The sequence below is a fragment of the Bos javanicus genome, chromosome 18, assembly GCF_032452875.1.
Source record: "Bos javanicus breed banteng chromosome 18, ARS-OSU_banteng_1.0, whole genome shotgun sequence".
Taxonomy (NCBI): domain Eukaryota; kingdom Metazoa; phylum Chordata; class Mammalia; order Artiodactyla; family Bovidae; genus Bos; species Bos javanicus.
Genome location: NC_083885.1, coordinates 59145069 through 59169729, shown reverse-complemented (window position 1 = coordinate 59169729; position 24661 = coordinate 59145069). Strand labels below are relative to the sequence as shown.

The 24661-nt window shown below is 43.4% G+C and overlaps 1 protein-coding gene and 1 pseudogene across 1 annotated transcript in view; one reads left to right on the top strand and one right to left on the bottom strand.

Annotated features, from left to right (window-relative positions):
• Window positions 1–24407, bottom strand: part of LOC133229646 (zinc finger protein 665-like) — a 34546-nt gene extending 10139 nt beyond the window's left edge. The window contains exons 1-5 of the mRNA XM_061386226.1: window positions 24300–24407; window positions 21777–21835; window positions 7867–7938; window positions 6495–6577; window positions 676–802 (exon numbers count right to left, since the gene is read on the bottom strand). Of these exons, the coding sequence (XP_061242210.1) occupies window positions 676–802; window positions 6495–6509 (142 nt within the window). The 5' untranslated portion in view covers window positions 6510–6577; window positions 7867–7938; window positions 21777–21835; window positions 24300–24407. The remainder of the gene's footprint in view (window positions 1–675; window positions 803–6494; window positions 6578–7866; window positions 7939–21776; window positions 21836–24299) is intronic.
• Window positions 2011–2487, top strand: LOC133229905 (ATP synthase F(0) complex subunit C2, mitochondrial-like; annotated as a pseudogene).
• Window positions 24408–24661: the final 254 nt, after the last annotated feature.

Below are 24661 nucleotides of genomic sequence, written 5' to 3'. Positions count from 1 at the left end.
TTTTCCTAAGTAACAACCACAGAGGATCCAATCCACCAACTTGTCCCACTCCTAAACAGAAAAAAACAGCCCTTTTGAGATACTCGTTTTTCTTTATACATTGTATTTTTGTCTACTTTTACATCACTCCCCACTGTCCAGAGCTTTTTCTCATGCTCCAATGTGGAGATACTATTCAGATCAGAAACAGAAATTCTGGGACTCCCCTGGTGATCCAGTGGTTAAGACTCTGCATTTCCAATGCAGGGGGTGCAGGTTTGATCCTTCGTCAGGGAACTAAGATACCATATGCAGAATGGTGCAGCAGAAAAAAAAAGTAAACAACCAAGCAAAAACAAACAAATAGATATTCAGCATTATCAGAAGAAAGAAATCTAAAGTGCTGTGGATTTTTTAAAACACTGAGCCAAAAGTCAAAAGGTGGAAAATAGGAAATCCCATTTTTTGGTATTTTTTTTATTTGCCAGTGAGCTTTGTACATGATTAAGCTCTGGGACAACCTCAGATATGACATGAAACAGACACAGCATCTGAAGAGGGTCAGTTTAACCCTGTGAAGCTGTGTCATGCCCCAGTCACCAGAACTCTCAGATGAAAGACATCAGGGCCTCCCAAGGGGGCACACAGGGAAAATGCAGATACCCAAGGGCAGCTCTGGAAGGAAGTCATCCTCACCCACAGATAGCAGGTTCCTGTAGGTCTCCAGCATCACGTCCCTGTACAAGGCCCTCTGAGCAGGGTCCAGGAATTCCCACTCCTCTTGAGTGAATTCGATGGCCACATCCTCACAGGTCAGTCGTTCCTGAAATGAAACCACATGTCACCAAAAGGGCCATGAAAAGTTCTCATTTTCATGCAAAAGAGAAAGGGTAGTAAGGGCTAAGGATTGACTTGGTTGAAGTATGTGTTCTAACAGATCCATGTAGGGGTATCTGGAGAACTTATGGATCTCTAATTTTAATTTCTTATGCTTTTTCCTAGTCAAGGCTATGGTTTTTCCTGTGGTCATGTATGGATGTGAGAGTTGGACTGTGAAGAAAGCTGAGTGCCCAAGAATTGATGCTTTTGAACTGTGGTGTTGGAGAAGACTCTTGAGAGAGTCCCTTGGACTACAAGGAGATCCAACCAGTCCATTCTAAAGGAGATCAGCCCTGGGATTTTTTTGGAAGGAATGATGCTAAAGCTAAAACTCCAGTACTTTGGCCACCTGATGCAAAGAGTTGACTCATTGGAAAAGACTCTGATGCTGGGAGGGATTGGGGGCAAGAGGAGAAGGGGACGACAGAGCATGAGATGGCTGGATGGCATCACTGGCTCGATGGACATGAGTCTGAGTGAACTCCGGGAGTTGGTGGTGGACAGGGAGGCCTGGCATGCTGCAATTCATGGGATCTCAAAAGAGTCGGACACGACTGAGTGACTGATCTGATCTGATGCTTTTTCCTAAGACCTTATGAGATCCTCCAATTAATATGGGTTTTTCATCATTGTTCAAAATCTATGAAATATATAAACATATAGCTCAACACTGTTTTGGCTATACAGAAGTGTCAGATATTATGTTCTACCCAGTGAGTGCAATTCATTACCTAGATGAGGTACAGCATGAGTGGTGTCTTCAGAGATGCCGAAATCCACGGCACTTTTAATAGAAAGGTCAAAATTTTCAGTTTTGATGTTGATAACAGCAGCAAGAACCAAAAGTGTCTAAAGGCTTCCTGTTGCTCTAAATTACTATAATATTACTCTAAACATTAAAGAAGTACTTTACAGGCAAGAACCTGTCATCAATTTAATAGCTCATTAAAGAATGATCTGTTCCCACCTTACAGAAGAAAACCTGTGTCACAGACACTCTGAGAAACTCGACTCAGATCAAGAAGGTAAGAAATGTTACATGAAGCAGCTTAACTCAGAAGCTTGGGCTCAGCAACTGAAGCTTAAGCATCTAACAGTTAAGTAATACAGAGAACATTAAAAGTCCTTTGACAGAGGGCTCCTGAAGAAAACTTGAAAGAAGTCCAAGGTGAGCCTCCTCCCTGCCCCTCTGTCTTCTCTGCAAGGGGAGCAGCTCTCGGGCCTTGGGCCTTCATCCCTTGAAAATGGACACCTGTGCCAAATTAGTCTCTACCCTCTCCCTGATGGGGAGAACCTCCCCCTTGTTGAGTGATCACTGTCTGCAGTGGTGGTGAAGGACTGGAGACACTGACTGATGAGAGCCACAGCAGCTTGGCAGCCCCAGGTCGCCGGACCATCTCACTTATTCCTAGCCACAGCTTCCAAACCAGTGCCATTTCAAAGGACTTTGACACAGCAGCCAAGTTCCCTGCCACAGCAGGGGTGGCTGGCTCCAGGGCTGGAAGTGGGACTGTGTTCGGGAGCTTCATCACTGTTATGCCAGGAACCCTTCTCTCAAACAGGAGCTCTTCTACGCCATGGGCTTGGCCCTCAAAGGCCATGGGGCTCTTTTGCCTGATGGTGGTCTAGCTCATCTTCTTCACAATACGAAGGAGCTGTTTCCACCTCCCATAGTTCTTTCTCCTTTGTCTGCCCTGTATGTTCCCTTTCCTGTAACTCCTCAGGCAGCCTGGGGAAAGTGGTGGGCTCAGGGTTTGACAGAAGGAAAACAAATAAATATTGTATTAATATGAAAAAAAAAAAAAGTCCAAAGTGAACAATGTGGAATAGCATGAAAGGTCATTATAGACGTGGATACAGAAACACAACTGTTAATAATTTACTACTTAAAACACTAACAGGATTGTTTAGAAAATTCCAAGGCCACAGATTATACTGATAACATAATTTCAACTGAAAAAAAAAAAGGTGATATGTAGTTTTTAAATCATGATGTCTTCTTTCTAAACCACAGACTTGCACATGCATGCATGCTTATCTATAAAAAATTAACTGACACCAGAGGATTCGTCTTTTGCCAGATGTTTTGGACAATTTTATATCATCCTTTTATTTACACGTATTTCAACATCTTTCAGATGATAAAAATGTATCCTTTGTACTCAGCTGAGTTTGTCAACAGGATTCTATACTAGGCTACCAAAAGAAAACTGGTAAAAACATTAAAAAAAAAAGAATACTTGAACTCAATTCATAATAAAACTACCATATACAAAGATACAAATACAATTTTATCCATTTTAATTTACATAGCAAGGCATTAACAGAAGCCAAAGACTTTCTTTGCTTTTTTTTCCATTAATAAAACTGATTTCAAATTAGATTATGACAAAAAAAATTATCACAATAGCAAAGTAAAAAAACTTCTTGGAGAATTAAAAATCATGGCAAAAAAGAATATGGAAAAAAATATAGTTATTAAGCAAGACTATCTCAAGAAACATCATGATAGGAATTGGGATGAAAGGAAACATTCAATACATTCCTTCTGAAATTACAGCGGCATGAAAGGAGCAGTCCAGGGGGCCTGTCTTTCACCACTATACGATGCACATGAGCTGGGGCCACCGGAAGTAACAGGAGGAAAATCCCAGGGCAAGAGATACAGAGTTTGTCAGAGAGGTGAAACAGGTAGTACTCACGTTTGTGAGGACATGGAAAGGTGAAAAGTGAAAGGATGGAAAAAGACAGAACATCCTAAAGAGAGCAGGGGAGACTGTTATATCAGACAAAATAAACTGAAGGAAAAAAAAAAAACTGCAACTAGATAAATATTGTATAATGATTAAATGGTCAATTTAACAAAAAGCTGTAACAAGTAAAAATATATATACATCTAACATTAGATATCTCAGAAAAATGAAGCAGACATTGAACAGGCATGTACAGACCACATGGCCCAACAAAAACATAAGACACATGTATCTCAAGGACACATGAAGCATTCTCTATGAGAGACCACATGTTAGGCCAAAATTAACCATCTTAAGAGACTGATACCAGAAAAGTATCTTCCCTAACAACAACGAAATAAACACAAGAAGAAAAGAAAATTCCTCAAATGTGGACATTAAACAGCTCATTCTTACACCACAAATGGGTCTAAGAAAAAAATCACAAATTTTTAAATACATGGATGAAAACAAAAAGACAACATCACAAATTTATAAAACACAGAGAACACTGTACTAAAAGGAAAGTCTGAACTGTTAAATGCTTACAGTAAAAAAGAGAAAGGATCTGAAATCTGAAATCCATTTTTAGATCTCTAGGAAGCAGAAAACAGAAAACAAACTAAACTCGTTTAGCAGAAGGAAACATGTAAATAAGAAAGATTAAACCAGAGATACAACAGAAAGTAGAAAAATATAAAAATCAACAAACCAAGAGTTGATGTTTTGAAAAAACTGTATAGGAAAACCCCCACCTAGACTAAGGAAAAGAGAAAAAAAGATTCAAGTAACTAGGAACAGATATGAAACAGGAGTGAATACAAATGAGGTTAAAGAAAGTTTCTAAAGATAAGGAAGTACTATGACCAATAATGCCTATAATGACAGAATATAGGAGATACTGGCAAAGTCTCAGAAACGTACAAACTCTTTTACTTATTAAGAAATAAAAAAATTGAGAAGTGTTGAAAGTGAAAGTGTTAGCCACTCAGTCGTGTCTGACTCTTTGTGACCTCATGGACTGTAGCCCACAAGGCTCCTCTGTCCATGGACTTTCTCCAGACAAGAATACTGGACTAGACAGCCATTCCTTTCTCCAGGGAATCTTCCGACCCAGGGATAGAACCTGGGTCTCCCTCACTGCAGGCAGTTTCTTTATGATTTGAGTCACCAGGGAAGCCCATTATAACTAGAGATATTTAAAAAGTAGTCAGAAACCTCTAAGAAAAATACAGGACCAAATTCTACCAAACATTTACAAAAGAATTACCACTAATCCTGTAATTCTATGGAGCAAGCATGATTCTAATAGTTTGCTGATTTCCCAAAGACACAAGAAAGGAAAACTAGAAACCAATACCCCTGACGAATACTGATGCAAAATTAAAATACTTGCAAACCAACTTCAACACATATTAAAAAGATCTGGAGAAACAGACACAGAGATCAGATGGAGGGGGGAGGGGAGGAAGGAGAGGGTGAGATGTATGGAGAGAGTAACATGGAAACTTACATTATCATATGTAAAGTAGAGAGCCAATGCGAATTTGTTGACTGACTCAGGGAACTCAAACAGGGGCTCTTTAACAACCTACAGGGGTGGGATAGGGAGGAAGATGGGAGGGAGGGGACATAGGTATACCTATGGCTGATTCATGTTGGTATTTGGCAGAAAACAACAACTTCTGTAAAGCAATTATCCTTCAATTAAAATTCAATTAAAAAAGATCTGACACCATAACCAAATGGATTTTATTCATATAAGGCAAGGAGAAGTCAACATACAAAAATCAATTAATATGACACACTACATTAACAGATCAAAGGGGAAAAAAAACAGGATCATCTCGATGCAGGAAAAACCATTCGACAAAACTTTGACAACCTTTCAAGATGGAACACTCAACAAACTACAAACCATACATTATACCAACATCAACATAATAAACGCCATTACGAAAAGAACACAACAATGGGGAAAGAATGAAAGCTTTTCCTCTGAGGTCAAGAAGAAGGCAAGGACGCACACCCTGCACTACAATTCAACAAAGCACTGAAACCCTTACAGCAATTAGATGAGAAAAAGAATTAAAAGGTCCCCAAATTGAAAAAGAAGTAAATTTATCTTCTTTCCCACAAGACAAAGTTTATTCAGTAAAAATCATAAAGATTACAAAACAAACATGCTATATGAAAAAAGATTCTTTAACAACCACACAAAGGATCAATCAACCAATTAATTCATTATCAAAACTGCCATGACAATCTTTATAGAAGCAGAATAAAACATGCTGAAAGTCATAGAACTATTCAAAGAGCAAACAGCAAAACTCTTGAAGAAGGAAGATGGAGGTCTTTGTATTTCAACACTTATTACAAGGTAATCAACGTGATGTGGTACTGGTATAAAAACAGACAAATAAACCAACTGAACAGAACACAGTACTTAGACATAATTTTTTGTGTATATGTAAAGTATATTCACAAGGATGTCAAGATACACAAAAGGGAAAGGACAGGCTCAATTGATCTGATTCCCAGATATGACCAGCTATTGTGCATACTAACACTTGACTTCCACATGCAGTTTCCTTACCCTGGTTGACAGCAGACAGCACATCCAGATAGGCCCTAAGCAATCCCTGCTGCCCAACAGCACTGAGACCCCGTCTCCAACCCGTGGGTGAGAAGCCCTGCCCAGGATGCTGCCCAGGGGAGCCTCCTCACAAGGGCCAGGTCACCGGGTCATGGGGAGACGGGATCTAAGTGGAGACCACAGGGCCTGAGGGAAGGCCCTGGGTGAGTGTGCGTGTACAGGAGTCACACAGGACACTCCAGAGTCAGACACAATTAGCGAGTCCAGAAAAGGGCATTTCAGGAAGGACACACTAAATATGATCTTACCTGAGAAAGAGCCATGCCTCACTCCTTTTCTTTCCTCTTCCTTAACTTCAGGGCTTCCTCAGGCAACACGAGTCCTCAGAGGTCTATCATGAAAGTTTAAAACATGCTGTTTAATGCTTAGAGTCAACACATCCCCTTCCTGAGCCCCAACCACACACACAGCGAAGCCCTCTCCATGAAGAACAGACAGTCCCCTGTGGCCACTGTCTCAGGAGGGACTCAGGATAGTCAGCTCCCGCAGAGAGACCACCATGGGACTTTCCCACACTTTCCCTCAGATCACACTCCCCTCCTGGTGAGGCCTCATGTACACAGCAGCAGGAGGCACCTCCGCTGACCAGGCAATCTCCTTCAGGTCACACAGCAGGCCCTGATCCATCCCCACTCAGAACAGAGCATCCCCTCCTCAGCCCAGATCTCAGCCCTCAGGACTGGGAGGACTCAGAGTCCTGATGCTCAGTGAGGGATCTAGACTGGAATCAACTGGGGCATCTTAAACATTCTCAAGCTGTGGACCAACACAAACTACCTGAAGGGGAATCTCTGGTCAGAGGGTACAAAACATGTGTGTCGGGAGCCACATTAGGCATTACTGACAAAATGGAGGTAAGGCCCCAACGCCCTCTCCTTGTCCAGCAGGCATGGACCTGGGATGAAGGAGTTAGGTCTTGTGATTCTGACTTGTTTTTTCATTTCCTCGGTTAAGTTGACTGAAAAGAATGTTAAGGTGCTTATTGTCCTTGAGAGGAGGATGAGAAGGCACAAAGCCTTCTGCAGTTGTGCCCAGAGAAGCAGCCATAAAGTTAACCATTGACATTTGCTCAAGGATCTTTACAAAGAGTGTTCCAGGATGAGCACGTAGGCCACAGCTTGAGGCCATGGGAAGGATTGTCATCTGAGACCTATTTGTGAGGGAAATGTTTATGGCAAAGGAAGTTTGCTGAATGTAGGGTTTAGGAATAATTAAGAATAGTTAGAAGCTAAAAATTTAAGGAATGTTGTAGTGCTAGCATATTTTACTATAGTTTATAGAGATTAGGAATTTCAGAGATATTAATAGCTAGAAGCCATTTCAGGAGATAGTGAGCTTAGGATGCTAGGGGCAAACAGGATTTTACAAAAATAAGAAATAAACTGAGGAATGTGGTATGCAGCCCAGACATAAGCATGAGTTACAATGTAATCACAAGTTAAAGTAAACAGGATTCTGAGAGAATCACTGAAGCAGAAACTCTGTTTGAAGGGCAACAATGTTTTATGGAGACAATAAATCTGGGTGAGGGGAAACTGAAAATGCCAAACCTCTGACCTAATGCTTTTGTCAAAGTATAAAAGAGAACCTGAAGCTTGAAATAAACATGCAGTCCCGTACCTTGAGTCAGAGGCTGCATCATTCTCCGCCGACACTGCTCATCTCTTCAGGCTTATTCCCTGACGGCTGGAGCTGGATTCCGGCACATGTGTATGCAAAATGCGTCATCAATGAAACGTGAAGCCTGGACTGAGCACAATTCAGAGGAGAAAAGCACCCCCCAACTCTCTTTTTCTTTCCCAGCCTTACTAAGGTGTAACTAACAAAAATGGTATAAATGTACTGTGTACAAAGTGATCCTGTCATAGACTTATACACTGAATAATTATTATACTTGAGTAAGTTACACGTCCACCTATGAGTAAACTGTATTATTTCTCTCTGGGTGAATTTCAAGGATATAGAAACACTACAGGCAGCATGCAGTACCTCAGATCCCCAGAACTTACTTATTTTACAACTGAAAATCTCTACTCTTTGACTACTAGTGCCCCATTTCGCCTTCCACTCAGCTCCTGGTAACAGCCTTATTACTTGATGGCTCTATGAGTTTGACAATTCTAGTTTCTACATAGTGTCTGTCCTCCTTTGTGGGGCTTATTTAACTTGGTATAATGTTCCCTAGGTTCATTCATTCTGGCATAAATTCAGGATCCTTGATTTTTATATTTATATACAGAGAAAAAATAGTTCATGAATATACAGTATATAATAAATACTTCCATACCACACTTTTATTACCTATTCTTTTGTCAAGAGACATCTGGGTTGTGTCTATGCCTTGGCTACTGCAAATCCAGTCACACTCATGGGACTGTGGACATATCCCTGAAAAACTGATTGCTTTTCCTTTGGATATCTGTCAGAAATGGGTTTGACAGACTGTAGGCCTGTTCTATATTAATTTGTTAAGGAACTTCCATTTTAGTTTCCAACATAGCAGTACCATTTACATTACCACCAACAGTGCAGTTAAGATTCCGTGTTTCCTGTACTGTGCCTGTATGTGTGCTTATTTGGGGAGGGACAGGAGTGGATAACAGAGAACGCAGCCTGGCAGCAAGACAGTTGCAGCTGCATCTTCTAGAGGACAAGCCTCCAGGCTGCAGATCACTGTGGCATCGCTGACCTCTGATTTTTTGGAGCCATCCTCCCCTACATCACAGGACTTTATGACTCTTCTCAGGTTGGGCCCAGAGATCCCTACCGAGCAGGACCACCTTATATCAAGCATTCTGTGATCTTAACCTTAGTAATCCTATTTTCCCAGCGGGACTCAAACAAACTTACAAACTTTCATGGTATCCAACAGAGTGTCCACAGAGCCCACAATGAGCCTCAAACCCTCTTATACAAACACAAAGCATTCCAAGCCCTGATAACTCATGCATAAGGCAAAATACAAAAGAGGACACCCAAGGATCCACAGACACAAGACACCATATTTTCATTTACAGTGAGTGATCCAGGTCAAACACCGAAATCTCCAGACTATGAAAAAGACGGATCATTCCAATGATGCACATGGCCTACTGAGACCTCAGCATCTTCCAAGGAAACACTCCAGATTCTCTTGGTATCTTCCCAAATGCACATGAACCTTTCTTCACCGGCAACCCCAAGTACACAATTATAACAAAGTTGATGCAAAAAATGACCTGAGATTTTCCCCGTTACTCTATGGTGCCTGCCTGCTAAAAGAGCCAATAAAAGCCAGGGAGTGGAGTGGATGCTGGGGGCACCTGCTAGACCCAGCCCCTCAAGCCCAAGGCTCCCATCCTCCTGCGCCCACAGGTGCCTGTGGGCTCAGCCCAGGCCACAGTTCTAACAGTGGAAAAGACTTCTCTTGGCTGAATTCCACATCCTTCATTGGTGCTCATGTGTGGTCACGAGTTGTCAAATCAAACCTCTGCAGCCAAGTGTCAGCCTCAGCACTGCTGTCCTGGGAACACGAGCTAAGCATTGGAACCTCAAACCATTCCATGTGGGCTCTCCAACAAACCCGCTCCCAGGTTCTCCAGCCTGAACTGAGACATTCTTTTCCAACAGATCCACACACCCCTTGTCCCTGCAACTACACTGGGGATGGGTGCACGCTCCATTCACTGGGCTCACCTTGATGCCCCAAGTACTGCCACAAGCCTCCTGCAGACCCCACTAGGCTCCCTCCGCTTTCCCCATTTGTCTACCTCTCCTCCCTGCATGACTGGACTAAGCAAGACTAAAGCACACCAGGGTTTCTTGGCAAAGGGGATCACAAGAGGAGTGCCCACGAGCTACCACACAAAGGACACTGCACGTGCAGTATGAAAATCAAGACACTGGTCCCCCTAGGAAAGTCTGCCACCACCTGGGGACATTATGGAGTCCACGTACAAAGGCATTTGTGATGAGGAAGTCTCAAAGCAAGGGTCTCCAGGTCTCATTATCTCCTGTTTTCCCCACCCACACCTACTTGGAAGATATTCTACCTCTTGTGGGGTGCGGAGGGGGGGGTGGGCAGTGTCTCCTTCCTGCCCCATTAGGTTTTGGATTTCTGTTCATCCTTAGCACACTGAATCACAATCGCTGACACTGAGCACATGAACTCCTAGATGGCAAAGCTGCTGTCCACGATGGTGACTGGTCCCTGGATGGACAGGGCTTAGATCTGGGGGCTGCAGAGGACTAAACCCAGCAGACTAAACATGGGGATATCTTAGCTCACTGCTTGAGGACACGAGTTCTGTCAGGCTTTTCAGAATTTCCTATATTTCTTGACCCTTCTTTTGAGTAATTAAGTAATCACATGGGGTAAAGATCAATTACAACTGAAATGTCCAGAACATGGGAAACATCTTCATCACCTGCCCTGTTCTCTCGGTCTTCCCTGAGGATTATTCAGCCCAACCCATAGTCCAGTCATCTAAAGACATTTCCAGTATCAGGGACTGCAGCCACGCTGGGAAGAAGAGGAAAACTATGAGCCCTAAAAAGAGGGGAACGAGGAAGGACTCAAAATAACCTTTGAAGAAGGGCATTAATTTCTCCTGATGGCAACTGATACAGAGGCAATAAACCTGAGTAACATGAGAGAGACTGTTAGCAGGGGATGGGGAGACCTCTATGAGCCTAGACTTGAAGGGTGACAAAGGGCCTGAGCCAGGGTGACCTGAAGGTGAGAAAAGGAACTACGATGTCAGACAGAAATTGTTTTGGTATTTGGAAACAGAGAAAAGGTAAATGAGACCAAGACAGGCTGAAGCATGAGCAAAGGGTCAGCTCCCGGGATGAGGCTGGAGACACTGACAGGGCCCTGAGCTTGACAGAGGGTTGTGGAGCCACAGCAAGGAGTAAGCTTTTGTCCCAAGAACAAATGAAAGCCAGTGGAGGTCTGAATGTCAGGACGTACAAAAAAAAAAAAAAAATCTCCCTTCAGACTTAGCCTTATTCATAGAAGTCATCTAATTCTGAGCCTGTGATCCTGCCTCCATCCTACAGTTTTCCTTTTCATTTTTCATTGAGGGAAGACTGGGATCTATTTAAAATTCTAATTACCACCAGACACTCCCTCCAACCCAGAACTGCCACACACAGACACACAGCCAATTTGGCTAATCATTTCAGGGGTCAGTGTTGCTCACGCTCAGAGTTTCCAGTCTAGTCTCTCATCTCCATGTTACAAGTGGGCTCCCTCAGGCCCAGAGAGAAGCCGTTTATGAGAAGGTCTGAGCTGAGTGAAGACAACTGGGTATAACTGAATAATGAAATGGGAGGCTGAAGGGCAAGGGGGCCAAGTTAGTCCTTACTGCCCATCCCATTTAAGACCAGGAACATCTGTCACGTATCTGAGCAAAGGAAACTTTTCTTTCAAGATTGGGTCAAAGTGATACCAAGCAGGTAATTCTTTATTATAAGACTGCAGTAAAATATTTTAAAAATACAGAATTGCAAATATATATCCACTGGTACAAAAAACAGTGTAAGGGGTCAGCTTAGAAATAGGATCTGAGCAATCTTTTTCATTATGAATAGAGAGGCTCTGTTGGAAGGTTCCAGGTCAATCCAGCCCATCCTTCCTCATTTGCACAGAAAAGTATAAAAGGGACCCGAGGGAAACATCTTCATATCATCACACAGCTCACTTTTTTTTTTTCACTGATCATAGAAAATGCAGAAAACAGACCACTAGACTAACCAGTTAAACTAGGTGTTTTTTTTTCTTTTTTTGAAAGGAAAGAATGAAGCATGTTGGGAGCCACGTTAGGCATTACTGACAAAATGGAGGCACGGCCCCAACCCCTTTTCTTTGTCCCGCAGGCACGGAACCAGGATGAAGAGGTTAGGCTTTGTGATTCTGACTTGCTTTTTCCTTTCCTCGGCTGAGTTGACTGAAAAGAACATTAAGGTGCTTACTGGTCTTGAGAGGAGCATGCTAATGCTAAGTCGCTTCAGTCGTGTCCGACTCTGTGCAACCCCATAGATGGCAGCCCACCAGGCTCCGCCATCCCTGGGATTCTCCAGGCAAGAATACTGGAGTGGGTTGCCATTTTCTTCTCCAATGCATGAAAGTGAAAGTGACGTCGCTCAGTCATGTCCGACTCTTAGCGACCCCATGGACTGCAGCCTACCAGGCTCCTCTGTCCATGGATTTTCCAGGCAAGAGTATTGCATGAGAAGGCACAAAGCCTTCTGCAGCTGTGCTCAGTGAATAATTCATAAAGTTAATCACTGACATTTGTTCAAGGACTTTTACGAGTGTTCCAGGGTGAGCACACAAGCCGCAGCTTGAGGTCATGGGAGGGATTGCTATCTGAAGCCTATTTGTAAGGAAAGTGTTTTTGGCAAAGTAGTTTGCTGAATTTAGGGCTTACGAATATTTAAAATAGTTAGAGCTAAAGATTTAAGGAATGTTGTAATCTTAGCATATTCTACTATAAATTATAGAGATTAGGGACTTTAGAGATATTAATAGCTAGAAGCCCTTTCTAAGAAATAGTGAGCAAGGATACTAGGGGCAAACAGGACTTAGAAAGATAAGAAATAAACTGAGGAATGTGGTATGCAGCCCAGACATTAGCATGAGTTACAAAGTATTCACAAGGACACCAGAGAAGTAAATAAGAGAATTGCTGAGGCAAGAACTCCTTTTGAGGGGCAACAATGATTTATGGAGACAACAAATCTGGGTCAGGGGGAACTGAAAATGTCAACCCCCTGACCTAATGTTTTTTTAAAAGTATAAAAGAGAAGCATAAGCTTGAAATAAATAGGCAGTCCAAGAAAAGTGAGAGGCTGTCTCGTTTCGCGCTGACACCGCTCACCCCTTCAGGTTGAATCCCTGGCTGCTGGAGCTGGACTCCGGTAGAAGCATTTTATTTTGTTGGTTTTATCATGTTAAATGTTCTTTTATTTTCCCATTTCTCAAAGAAATGCCTTTAATTTCATAAGATCTAATGTCATACCTCCATTATTCTCTGGTAAAGAGCTGAGACTAGACATATCCATTTGTGTGTGCAAACATAACAACTTACACACATTTCATGTCTTTGGTAAAACCACAGTTGAAAATATGTCTGTTTTATTACACGATGTTGAGAGGGTAACAGGCAGGAAGGCCAGGGGGTCTCCAAATGGAGGAAAAAGGCTGCAAGTGTGACACATTTTTATCTCTTTTAAGCGGCAGGAGGAAGACAAACTGGGTCTCCAAAGGGAGGAAATAGGCTGCAAGTGTCAGACATTTTTATCTCTCTTAAGTGGCAGGAGGAAACAAACTAGCGATATTCTTTTCCTTCTCTATACAAACTTAAAAGGAGGTTTCTCTTAAAATACTGTGTTGTCATAATGACACCTGGGGTCAGACTCTCAAGACAATCAGGACTGAAGGTGCCCAGGGGTCCCCACACAAGCTCCTGTTCTAATTACACCTGAGGAACCCCAAGTATTAATAACTGTGGGGGGCCAATCCGTCGATTTCCTTTTAGATACTGGGGCAAGTTACTCCGTGCTTACTGAAGCCCATGGCCCACTTCCCTCCCGATTCGCTTCCATAATGGGACTGTCTCGACGAGCCAAAGGGTATTATTTCAGTTATTCTTTACGCTGTAACTGAGATTCTGTGCTATTTTCACACGAGTTTCTGATTGTGCCAGAGTCTCCGTCACCCCTTTTGGGGAGGAATATACTGATCAGTTTTCATTCCAATCCCAAAGAAAGACAATGCAAAAGAATGCTCAAACTACCACACAATTGCACTCATCTCACATGCTAGTAAAGTAATGCTCAAAATTCTCCAATCCAGGCTTCAGCAATATGTGAACTGCCAACTTCCTGATGTTCAAGCTGGTTTTAAAAAAGGCAGAGGAACCAGAGATCAAATTGCCAACATATGCTGGATCATCGAAAAAGCAAGAGTTCCAGAAAAACATCTATTTCTGCTTTATTGACTATGCCAAAGCCTTTGACTGTGTGGATCACAAGAAACTGTGGAAAATTCTGAAAGAGATGGGAATACCAGACCACCTGACCTGCCTCTTAAGAAATCTGTATGCAGGTCAGGAAGCAACAGTTAGAAGTGGACATGGAACAACAGACTGTTTCCAAATAGGAAAAGGAGTACGTCAAGGCTGTATATTGTTACCCTGCTTATTTAACTTATATGCAGAGTACATCATGAGAAACGCTAGGCTGGAAGAAGCACAAGCTGGAATCAAGATTGCTGGGAGAAGTATCAATAACCTCAGATATGCAGATGACACCACCCTTATGGCAGAAAGTGAAGAGGAACTCAAAAGCCTCTTGATGAAAGTTAAAGTGGAGAGTGAAAAAGTTGGCTTAAAGCTCAACATTGAGAAAACGAAGATCATGGCATCTGGTCCCATCACTTCATGGGAAATAGATGGGGAAAGAGTGGAAACAGTGTTGGACTTTATTTTTTTGGGCTCCAAAATCACTGCAGATGGTGACTGCAGCCATGAAATTAAGACGTTTACTCCTTGGAAGGAAAGTTATGTCCAACGTAGACAGCATATTCAAAAGCAGAGACATTACTTTGCCAAGAAAGGTCTGTCTAGTCAAGGCTATGGTTTTTCCAGTGGTCATGTATGGATGTGAGAGTTGGACTATGAAGAAGGCTGAGGGCCAAAGAATTGATGCTTTTCAACTATGGTGTTGGAGAAGACTCTTGAGAGTGCCTTGGACTGCAAGGAGATCCAACCAGTCCATTCTGAAGGAGATCAGCCCTGGGATTTCTTTGGAAAGAATGATGCTAAAGCTGAAAGTCCAGTACTTTGGCCACCTCATGCGAAGAGTTGACTCATTGGAAAAGACTCTGATGCTGGGAGGGATTGGGGGCAGAAGGAGAAGGGGACGACAGAGGATGAGATGGCTGGATGTCATCACTGACTCGATGGATATGAGTCTGAGTGAACTCCAGGAGTTTGTGATGGACAGGAAGGCCTGGCGTGCTGCGATTCATGGGGTCACAAAGAGTCGGATACGACTGAGCGACTGAACTGAACTGATACTGAACAAGGTCCATGCCTCTGTTTTCATAAATATGGAGCCCTCCCTTTCTCTCCCTTTAGTTGAACAAAATATAAATCCTAGAGTATGGGCTGATGGAAAATCTGTGGGTCGAGCACAAAATGCTATTCCTGTAGTTGTCAAGCTCAAAGACCCACACTTATTTCCACATAAGAAGCAGTATCCACTGAAACCTGAAATGAAGGAAGAGTTAAAACCCATCATCGAAAATTTAAAGGAGCAGGGACTATTAGTTCCCTGTAACAGTCCATGCAACACTCCTATTTTGGGTATAAAGAAATCAAATGGTAAATGAAGACGTTCAAGATTTAATAATAAATTTGAGGCTGTAGTTCTTTACACCCCATGGTGCCTAATCCTTATACTCTATTGTCTGAAATTCCTGAATGAGCCAAATATTTCTCAGTAATTGATTTGAAAGATGCTTTCTATTCTGTGCCTTTGGCAGAGAAAAGTCAATTTTTATTTGCCTTTGAAGACCCTATGCAGCCAGCTTCTCCGTTAACCTGGACAGTTTTGCCCCAGGGATTTTGTGATAAGTCCTCACTTATTTGGACAACGTCTGTCACAGGATCTACAAAACTTTAATAGCTTCGAAGTGGTGGTGTTACAATATGTAGATGATATTTTGCTCTGTGCTGAGACAGAGGAAGCTTGTTCAGGAGCCTCAGAAGATTTCTTAAACTTTCTGGCAGGCTGCAGTTATAAGGTATCAAGAGAAAAGGCTCAGCTTTGTCAACAATCGCTTATATATCTGGGCCTAATCATATCAGAAGGGACTAGGGCCATAGACCCTGAGAAAATTAAACCCATACTAAATCATCCCCTACCTATGACTTTAAGACAATTGAGAAGATTTCTGGGAATCACAGACTACTGTCATATTTGGATTCCAGGTTATGGGGAACTTGCCCGACCTTTATATAAACTTAGAGCTGAAACTCAGCAGGCCCCAAAAGACAAACTGGTTTGGTCTCCAGATACTCAAAAGGCTTTTAAGGTTCTTCAGACTGCCCTCCTGCAAGTTCCCGGTTTGAGCTTTCCCACAGGGTCAGGATTTAATTTGTTTGTCACTGAAAGAAAAGGTATGGCCTTGGGAATTTTGACACAAGCCTGAGGCCCACACCAGCAACCTATTGCTTATCTAAGCAGAAAATCAGATGTAATTTTATGTGGGTGGTCCCACTGCCTAAGAGTAATTGGGGCAGCAGCTTTATTAGCACCTGAAGCTTTAAAAATAATTAATGGACAAAATCTTACTGTACTGACTTCTCATGATGTGAGTGGAATCTTAAAGTCTAAGGTTAATATTTGGATGACAGACAGTAGACTTCTTAAATATCAGTCATTGTTGTTAGAAGGACCAGTAACTAAGCTTAAAGTTTGTGGAAATTTAAATCCTGCCACTTTCCTTCCTGAGAAGGAAAATGAAACACCTGATCATGATTGTTCCCAATTTCTAACTTTAAACTATGCAGCTTGGGAGGATCTAATGGACACCTCATTAGACAATCCTGACATGGAAATATTTACAGATGGCAGCTCTTTTGTTTGGGATGGAAAGCATAAAGTAGGTTATACCTTGGTGACTGCTGAATAGGTTTCAGAAACAAAATCTCTCCCCCAGGGAACCAGTGCTCAGTTAGCAGAGCTTGTGGCTCTGACCTGAGCTGTAGAGTTAAGCAAAGGGTAGCGAGTAAATATCTACATGGATTCTAAGTATGCTTCTTTGACTTTACATGCTCATGCTGCAGTATGGAAAGAAAGTTTAAAACAGCAACAGGAGAATCTATTATGCACTTCAGAGAGATCCAGAGACTTTTAACTGCTATACATTGTCCTAAAGAAGAAGCTGTTATGCATTGCAAAGGGCACAGCAGGGATGGGAGTAAAGCAGCTGAAGGTAATCAGCTGGCTGACTGCCAAGCCAGAAAAGCAGCACTTTAGGAAACCCCTTCACTGCAGAGGTCTTTGATCTGGACAGGTCTATGGAACAGGAAAAACCACAATATACTGAGGAAGAATTAGAAAGATATGAGAAAAGAGGAACTAAGATTACAGATAACAGATGGTTACAGTCCGAGGATGGACGATTAATAATTCCTGAAAATGCTCAATGGAAAATTCTTGAGGGTTTACACCTGAGTTTTCATTTGGGTGCAGAGAGTACTTACCAAATGGCTTTGCGTTTGTTTGAAAGTAAAAACGTAATGAAAACTTTAAAGAACATATCAAAACGTGTGAGGTTTGTCAGAAAAATAACCCAAAGACTGAGAACCTAGCAATATCTGGATTACAACGAAGTGGAAAGTATCCTGGAGAGGGCTGGGAAATTGATTTTACTCTTATGCCTAAAGCTAATTGATATTCTTGCTTACAAGTTTGGGTAGATACTTTTACTGGATGGACTGAGGCTTTTCGCTGTCGTAGTGAGCAGGCTAAGGAAGTTATACTGATTTTAATCCATGAAATTATCCCCAGGTTTGGGCTGCCACGGAGCCTTCAGAGTGACAATGGCTCTGCATTTAAAGCTGCTGTACCTCAGGGGGTATCTAAAGCTCTAGAAATAGAATATCACTTACACTGATAAATGAAGATTGGGAGACCCCAATCTTCAGGAAAGGTTGAAAAAGCTAATGACATTATCAAAACACATCTGTGCAAATTAACTCAAGAGATGCAGGACAATTGGATTGAAGTCCTACCCATAGCTTTAGTGAGGGCTCGAACTGCCGCCAAAAAGGAGGGACTGTCCCCCTTTGAATCTATTTATGGAAGGCCTTTCTTGTGCACAGACATCGTTATAGACCCCGAAGCCTTGGAATTAACTAGTTATGTAACTCAGCTCTCAGCTTTTCAATAGACATTAACAGAACTCTGGGAGACGACTCCTGACCCAGGCTCTGAGTCAAGCAAGCCTCTATTTGAGCCAGGAACCCAGGTCCTCATAAAAACATTGGGATCTGGGGGCCCATCCCTCGAGCCCCTCTGGGAAGGCCCTTACCAGGTTATTCTTTCTTCTCCCACAGCTGTCAAAGTGCCAGGAATTGATTCGTGGGTACATCACACTTGAGTTAAGAGATGGCACCCTGACCAGAACTAAGTGACTTCATTTTATGTCTTTACTTTCTATGCTCTGACTTTGTACTTTTCAGATAGGCCTGTAATCTATATGAGCCTACTTCTGCTGACTCCAAAAATCCTGAGTGTGCCGTTTGATCCTCAAGACAATGCCTTCCTGTCCTGGGCTCACCCCTACGCTGCATTCCACAATTGGTCTAACTGCTGGGTCTGCGGAGCACGCCCCTCTTCATCAGTGAAAGGCTTCCTGTGGTGGACATCTCCACTTCAAGAAAAAGACTTTCTCAAAGTCTGCGAATACCTTTGACAACAATCATATGTGATGCCTCTTCTTCATCTGATGACATCTACTAACCCTAAAATGGACTGGTGCAACACTTTGTACTTTAACTATGGACATAACGTGACTTTTAATTTTGATTATACATTGTCTCGGTTTAATGACTATTGCACTACACATAAGGTAAATGGGTCTGGATCTAATGGTTTTTTACCTGACTTTTATCAAATATGGGATGAGGTTATATGGCTAACTCCTGAAAAAGGACGTCTAGTATCTACTGCCCCTATATGCTGGGAACAAACAGAGCCATCCCCAAAAGTTAGCCAACAACTTAATTACAATGATTGGAAACAACTGGGATTTTTGCCTCAGGAAATATGCAATGTAATCATTCCTGTGTTTTCCAACCCCAATTCAGGTCCTTCCTTTGTCTGGCCAGGCACTAATTGGGACTGGATATCTCAGTCAGCTGGCTTGACCTATTGGATATGTGGCTCTTACCTATGGGCATGGCTTCCCCCTGGTTGGATAGGGTGATGCATCCTGGGTCTAGCCTTTACTCACGGCTTTGTATTTTCAGAGCTTCCAGAAAAGCCTGCTAATTTACACCACCTTAAAACTCGGTGGTCAAGGTCTGTATTTCACTGGTATGATTATTTGGCTGAAGTCTTTGTTCCCTCTTTGGGAACTACAGATGTTATGCTACGAGTGGATGCTTTGACTAACTTTACTCAACAAGCATTATAAGATTCTCAAAAAGCTATTTCAGCTCTTAATGCTGAACAAGCACTAATTGGAAAGGTGGTTTTACAAAACAGATTGGCTTTAGATATTCTGACAGCTGCGCAAGGAGGAACTTGTGCCATTATTCATACCCAATGCTGTACATATATACCTGATATGAGCACTAATGTTACTCATTTTACTAAACACATGAACAAGATGACTGGGGCTATGGATATTCCTGAAGCCTCAATTGCCTCATTTTGGGAGATGGTAACTAGTGCCCCATGGTGGAAAACTATCTTACTTACAATAATTCTGATTGTTTTGTTTTTGCTGTTTGCTCCCTGCATCTGTAACTGTGTAACTGGATTTGTTTCTAGTTGCATGAAAGCTTTTAAGTGACAAATGGTTGTGTTAGGGGAAGCACACTGATTGAAACCGCCCACCCTGGCCAGGCACCATAGTAACCATTTGCATGAGTTGTTTTATGACAGGAGATCCTGATAAGGAATATGGAACTAATGAGCCACCACCAACCTGAAGAGTTCGGGAAAGGTCAAAAGGAGACATGGAGTGTCTGTCCACTTCCCAGAATCCCTCTCGCTAGCATTCATCTTGGCTGAGGGATGTGTGCGCCACCAGGAAAGACTCTGAATTAGAATGATTGGCTAAAGACCACCCGGAAACTAATCTCATCACCATAAAACCCCAGACTGCAAGCCACATGGTACAGCCGTTCTCCTGGGTTCCCTTACCCTACTGGTCTCCACATGGGTGCCCTTTCCCAATAAAATCTCTTGCTTTATCAGCACACGTGTCTCCTCGGACAATTCATTTCCGAGTGTTAGACAAGAGCCCAGTTTCGGGCCCTGGCAGGGGTCCCCCTTCCTGCAATAGTTGCTCAAACTCGTGCTACTGCTGCAGCTTCTTCCAACTACTATTTGGGGCCCCTGGATCAAACATCTTTGGTATGAGGGTTAGGAGAATATGTTGCCTCACCAATTTAGGGACAATGCCCCTTGTCAGCTCGAAAGCAGTTATGGAATGAGAACGATGCCCCTTTTCCCTAGGCAACATAATTCTTCTAAAAGAAAAGGGGGCAATGAGACGATAACAGGCAGGAAGGCCAGGGGTCTCCAAATGTAGGAAATAGGCTGCAAGTGTCAGACATTTTTATCTCTCTTAACTGGCAGGAGGAAACAAACTAGCGGTATTTTTTTCCTTCTCTATACAAACTTAAAAGGAGGTTTCTCTTAAAATACTGTGTTGCCATAATGACACCTGGTTTCACCTGAAGTTAACTATTCTCAAACCTTGAGTTAACCAATGCATTTTTCTTATGGAAATGTTTGTCTTAAGCTATGTTAATGGACTATGCATTTACCCCAGACTGTCTTCAAGTTGGTTCTGCCTAATGGCTCAGAACCTACTTCACAAACCAGTATGTTGTACTCAGATACTATTCCCCTAATCTATGTACACAAAACTATTTTTATGGTAATCTGCCCTTCTACAAGATTCAAGTTAATCATTTTATGGCCTGGGATGAATCATCTGGTGCCAAGATTATCCCAAAATGCATTCTATGGACGAGGGGCCTGGTGCCATTTTGAGTTTTAAAACATTCCTTTCCTTCATTAACAGACTGCTACTGACTATAATGGCACCCCACTCCAGTACTCTTGCCTGGAAATCACATGGATGGTGGAGCCTGGTAGGCTGCAGTCCATGGCGTCGCTAAGAGTCTAAGAGTCGGACACGACTGAGCGACTTCACTTTCCCTTTTCACCTTCATGCATTGGAAAACGAAACGGCAACCCACTCCAGTATTCTTGCCTGGAGAATCCCAAGGTCAGAGGAGCCTATTGGGCTGCCGTCTATGGGGTTGCACAGAATCGGACACGACTGACATGACTTAGCAGCAGCAGCAGCCCCCCATTCTGAACCCTCTTCCACCTCCCTCCTTACCAGATCTCTCTGGGTTGTTCCAGAGCACTGGCTTTGGGTGCCCTGCTTCGTGCATCAAGCTTGCACTGATCATTCTATTTTACATATGGTAATTTACATGTTTCAATGCTATTCTCTCAAATCATCCCACCCTCACCTTCTCCCACTGAGTCCAAAAGTCTGTTCTTTACATCTGTGTCTCCCTTTGTTGCCCTGCATGTAGGGTCACTGGTACCATCTTTCTAAATTCCATATATATGCATTAATATACAGTATTTCTCTTTCTCTTCCTGACTTATTTCACTCTGTATAATAGGCTCTAGGTTCATCGACCTCATTAGAACTGATAAATGAGGTGACATTTTTGCTATGTATGGCACAAAATAGTCTAAGATGATTTACTACTTACCAAAGAAAATTTCAAATTTATGAGATGAAGGGAAGAAAGCACTCAGGCAAGGAATGAATCTGAAAAATAGTTGAAACAAAAAACTGTGAATTATTTTTAATCTAAAAATCTGGTGTCAAAGTTTAAAAAAATGTGGAGAATAATCATATTTAGAAAAGGATGATACGAGTAGAATACTGGAAACTAAAAAAGCTTATTTCTGAAGTTAAAAATGATTACAGAAACTGAATGAATTAAGACCTATTCCAAGCTACAAAAAGCACCATAAAGAAAGGAGAAAATGTGAATCCGTTTAAAAAAAAAAAAAAAGGGTTCCTTTAAAAACGCTACCCAACAATGATACAGTAGATAAGAATCTGCCTGACAATGCAGGGGACATGGGTTCTATCCCTGGTTCAGGAAGATCCCACAAGTACAAGCAACTAAGCCTGTGCACAACTACTGAGCCTGTGCTTTAGAACCTGGGAGCCTCAACTCCTGAGCCCACGGCACAGAACCGAAGACAGCACAGCCAAAAAATTAATTAAAAAAAAAAAAACTACCACAGAGTGACACTCTAGAGTGAGTCATTTCTTGCCCCAGGTCTCTTCTTCCCTGACCTCTATCTCATGATAGGACAAGGGAAGGGAGTCACTCACAACTCAGTGAATCAAGCCACTGCCCCAGGCTCAACAGGGTTTGCAAATGAAAGTCATCTTCTGCCACAAGTAATAGAAAAAGACACAAGCCTTATAGACAGGAGTTTTTAAATTCTCAGCCTCCTCTGTATAACTTAAAAAATCATCTGTATCCAAACAACTGGCCACACCTGGATCGAGCTTACCCCTCTGTTCACCTATCTCCCTATTTCATCTGGGTCTCCGTGTCTCTTTTTCTCCCCCTCTGCTCTCCTGTTGTTCCTGTCCTATTTCCTCCCTCACACGTGTCCTGTTCCAGGCTGCTGCAATTCGTTCCCCCTCGAAACGCTCTCTCTCCCCAACCTTCCTGAGTCTTTCAAAAATCCATACCTATGTCTGCCTCTTTCTTCCCCCATTTCGGCTCCCTCTCTGCGCTCCAGATTACTCCCCTTCTCTCGCTGTGACTCTCCCTTCCTCCCCACTCTCTGGTAGGCCATGTGGCTATGCTTCCTTCCAGCCCCTTTCTTCCTCTGCTCCTTACCTCTTTCTCTACCAGCACCATGAAACTGGCCACCTAGGATTGAGACGAGAACTCTTGTGGCGGGACTCGAACCGGTGAAAACATAACTCGGGACTGTAACCCAAGAGGCCTGGACTCAAACCCGGTCAAAACCCAGTTAGGGACTCTCAACGTCTGATGTCCCTCATCGCCCTTCGCCTCCCTGCTCCCATCACTGATACAGGGCAGTTCTCCCTATGCTGTTTTCCAATCCCTGGAGATCTGGCTTTCTAATTTATTAATACTTCTCTATTTTACTCACTTGGCTATTTTCAAGGCTTAACCTCTTTGACTTGCCTATCCCTTTGCAAATCCCTCAGCCATTCTCACGGAGAAGGCAATGGCAACCCACTCTAGTACTCTTGCCTGGAAAATCCCATGGACGGAGGAGCCTGGTAGGCTACAGTCCATGGGGTCGCTAAGAGTCGGACACGACTGAGCGACTTCACTTTCCCTTTTCACTTTCATGCATTGGAGAAGGAAATGGCAACCCACTCCAGTGTTCTTGCCTGGAGAATCCCAGGGATGGGGGAGCCTGGTGGGCTGCCGACTATGGGGTCGCACAGGGTTGGACAGGACTGAAGCGACTTAGCAGGAGCAGGAGCAGCAGCCATTCTCAGTTTTCCTATTGGTTCTCCCTGATGCTTTTCTCCTCAGTTGCAGTTATTTCTCTCAGTCCTTCTGACTCTGCTTCTCCTGATCCTCCTGCCTCCTGAATTTACTGAGTGGGCGACAGAACGAGACGCCCCCGGACAGTAGGATCACCTTTTCCGACCGAGCTGAATTGGGCATGGAACAGCACTGGCTGTCACATGGCTGGCCCAGGTCACCTACCCTATGCAGAGTGAGGGGACGGGCTGACAGGAAAAGGGGCCTGCTGCGGGGCAGAAGGGCCGGCCTCAGGAGACTCGAGGACAGACGGGCTGGGAAGGAGGGGCCTCAGGAGCGGGGCGGGCTCTCCGGAATCCCGGGACCGGGGAGAGGGCGCGCGGCCTATCTGGGCTCTGCCTCCAGCGGTCGAGAAGACGACGCGGCAGGCGCGACTCCAACTCGCGAGAGAGGGCTTTACTTCGCAAGGCCAAAGGTTAAAAAAGGGTTTTAAGCAGGAAAATGTCGTCAGAGGCGGTGTCAGAGGCGGTGTCTACGCGGACCGAGGGCAGAAACCGCCTCAGTAACACTTAAAACCCAAACGAAAAAATAACTGGGCCGCAACGGCAGCGGCAGCGTTTATTCGGGGCCGCGTACTGGGTACCAGGGTTTTCAGGTCGCTGGCAATTCCCACACCATGAGGACGAGTGAGGGGAGCGGAGGTGGGGATTGGAGGGGTGGCGAGCTCTGCAAACTTACTCTAGAAGGAAGCTTAGGCGCCGCTCGGGGATCTCGGCTCCGCGCTCTCCAACTTCCGGCTCTGTGTGAAAGGGCTTTTGGTATTAGAGCCGCGGCTTCCGACCAGGGGCGGGGCGAGCACCGGCTGTGCGCAGAGTTTGTGGGTGGGGCGGGCCGCGGAGGGGGGTGGGGCCTGTTACCTTGACAGCATTAAGTTATGGTCTGTAACACTGCCCAGGTAACAACTTCAAGTTATGTCGGAACCCAAGATACTTCCTCTTAAGACTAAAAGGGTTTATTCTCAATAAAAAGCTGTTTTTCACAGGATGGTGTGCTCAGATCCTGCTAGTGAGGCTGAAGCAATTCAGGAATCTGGGAACTTG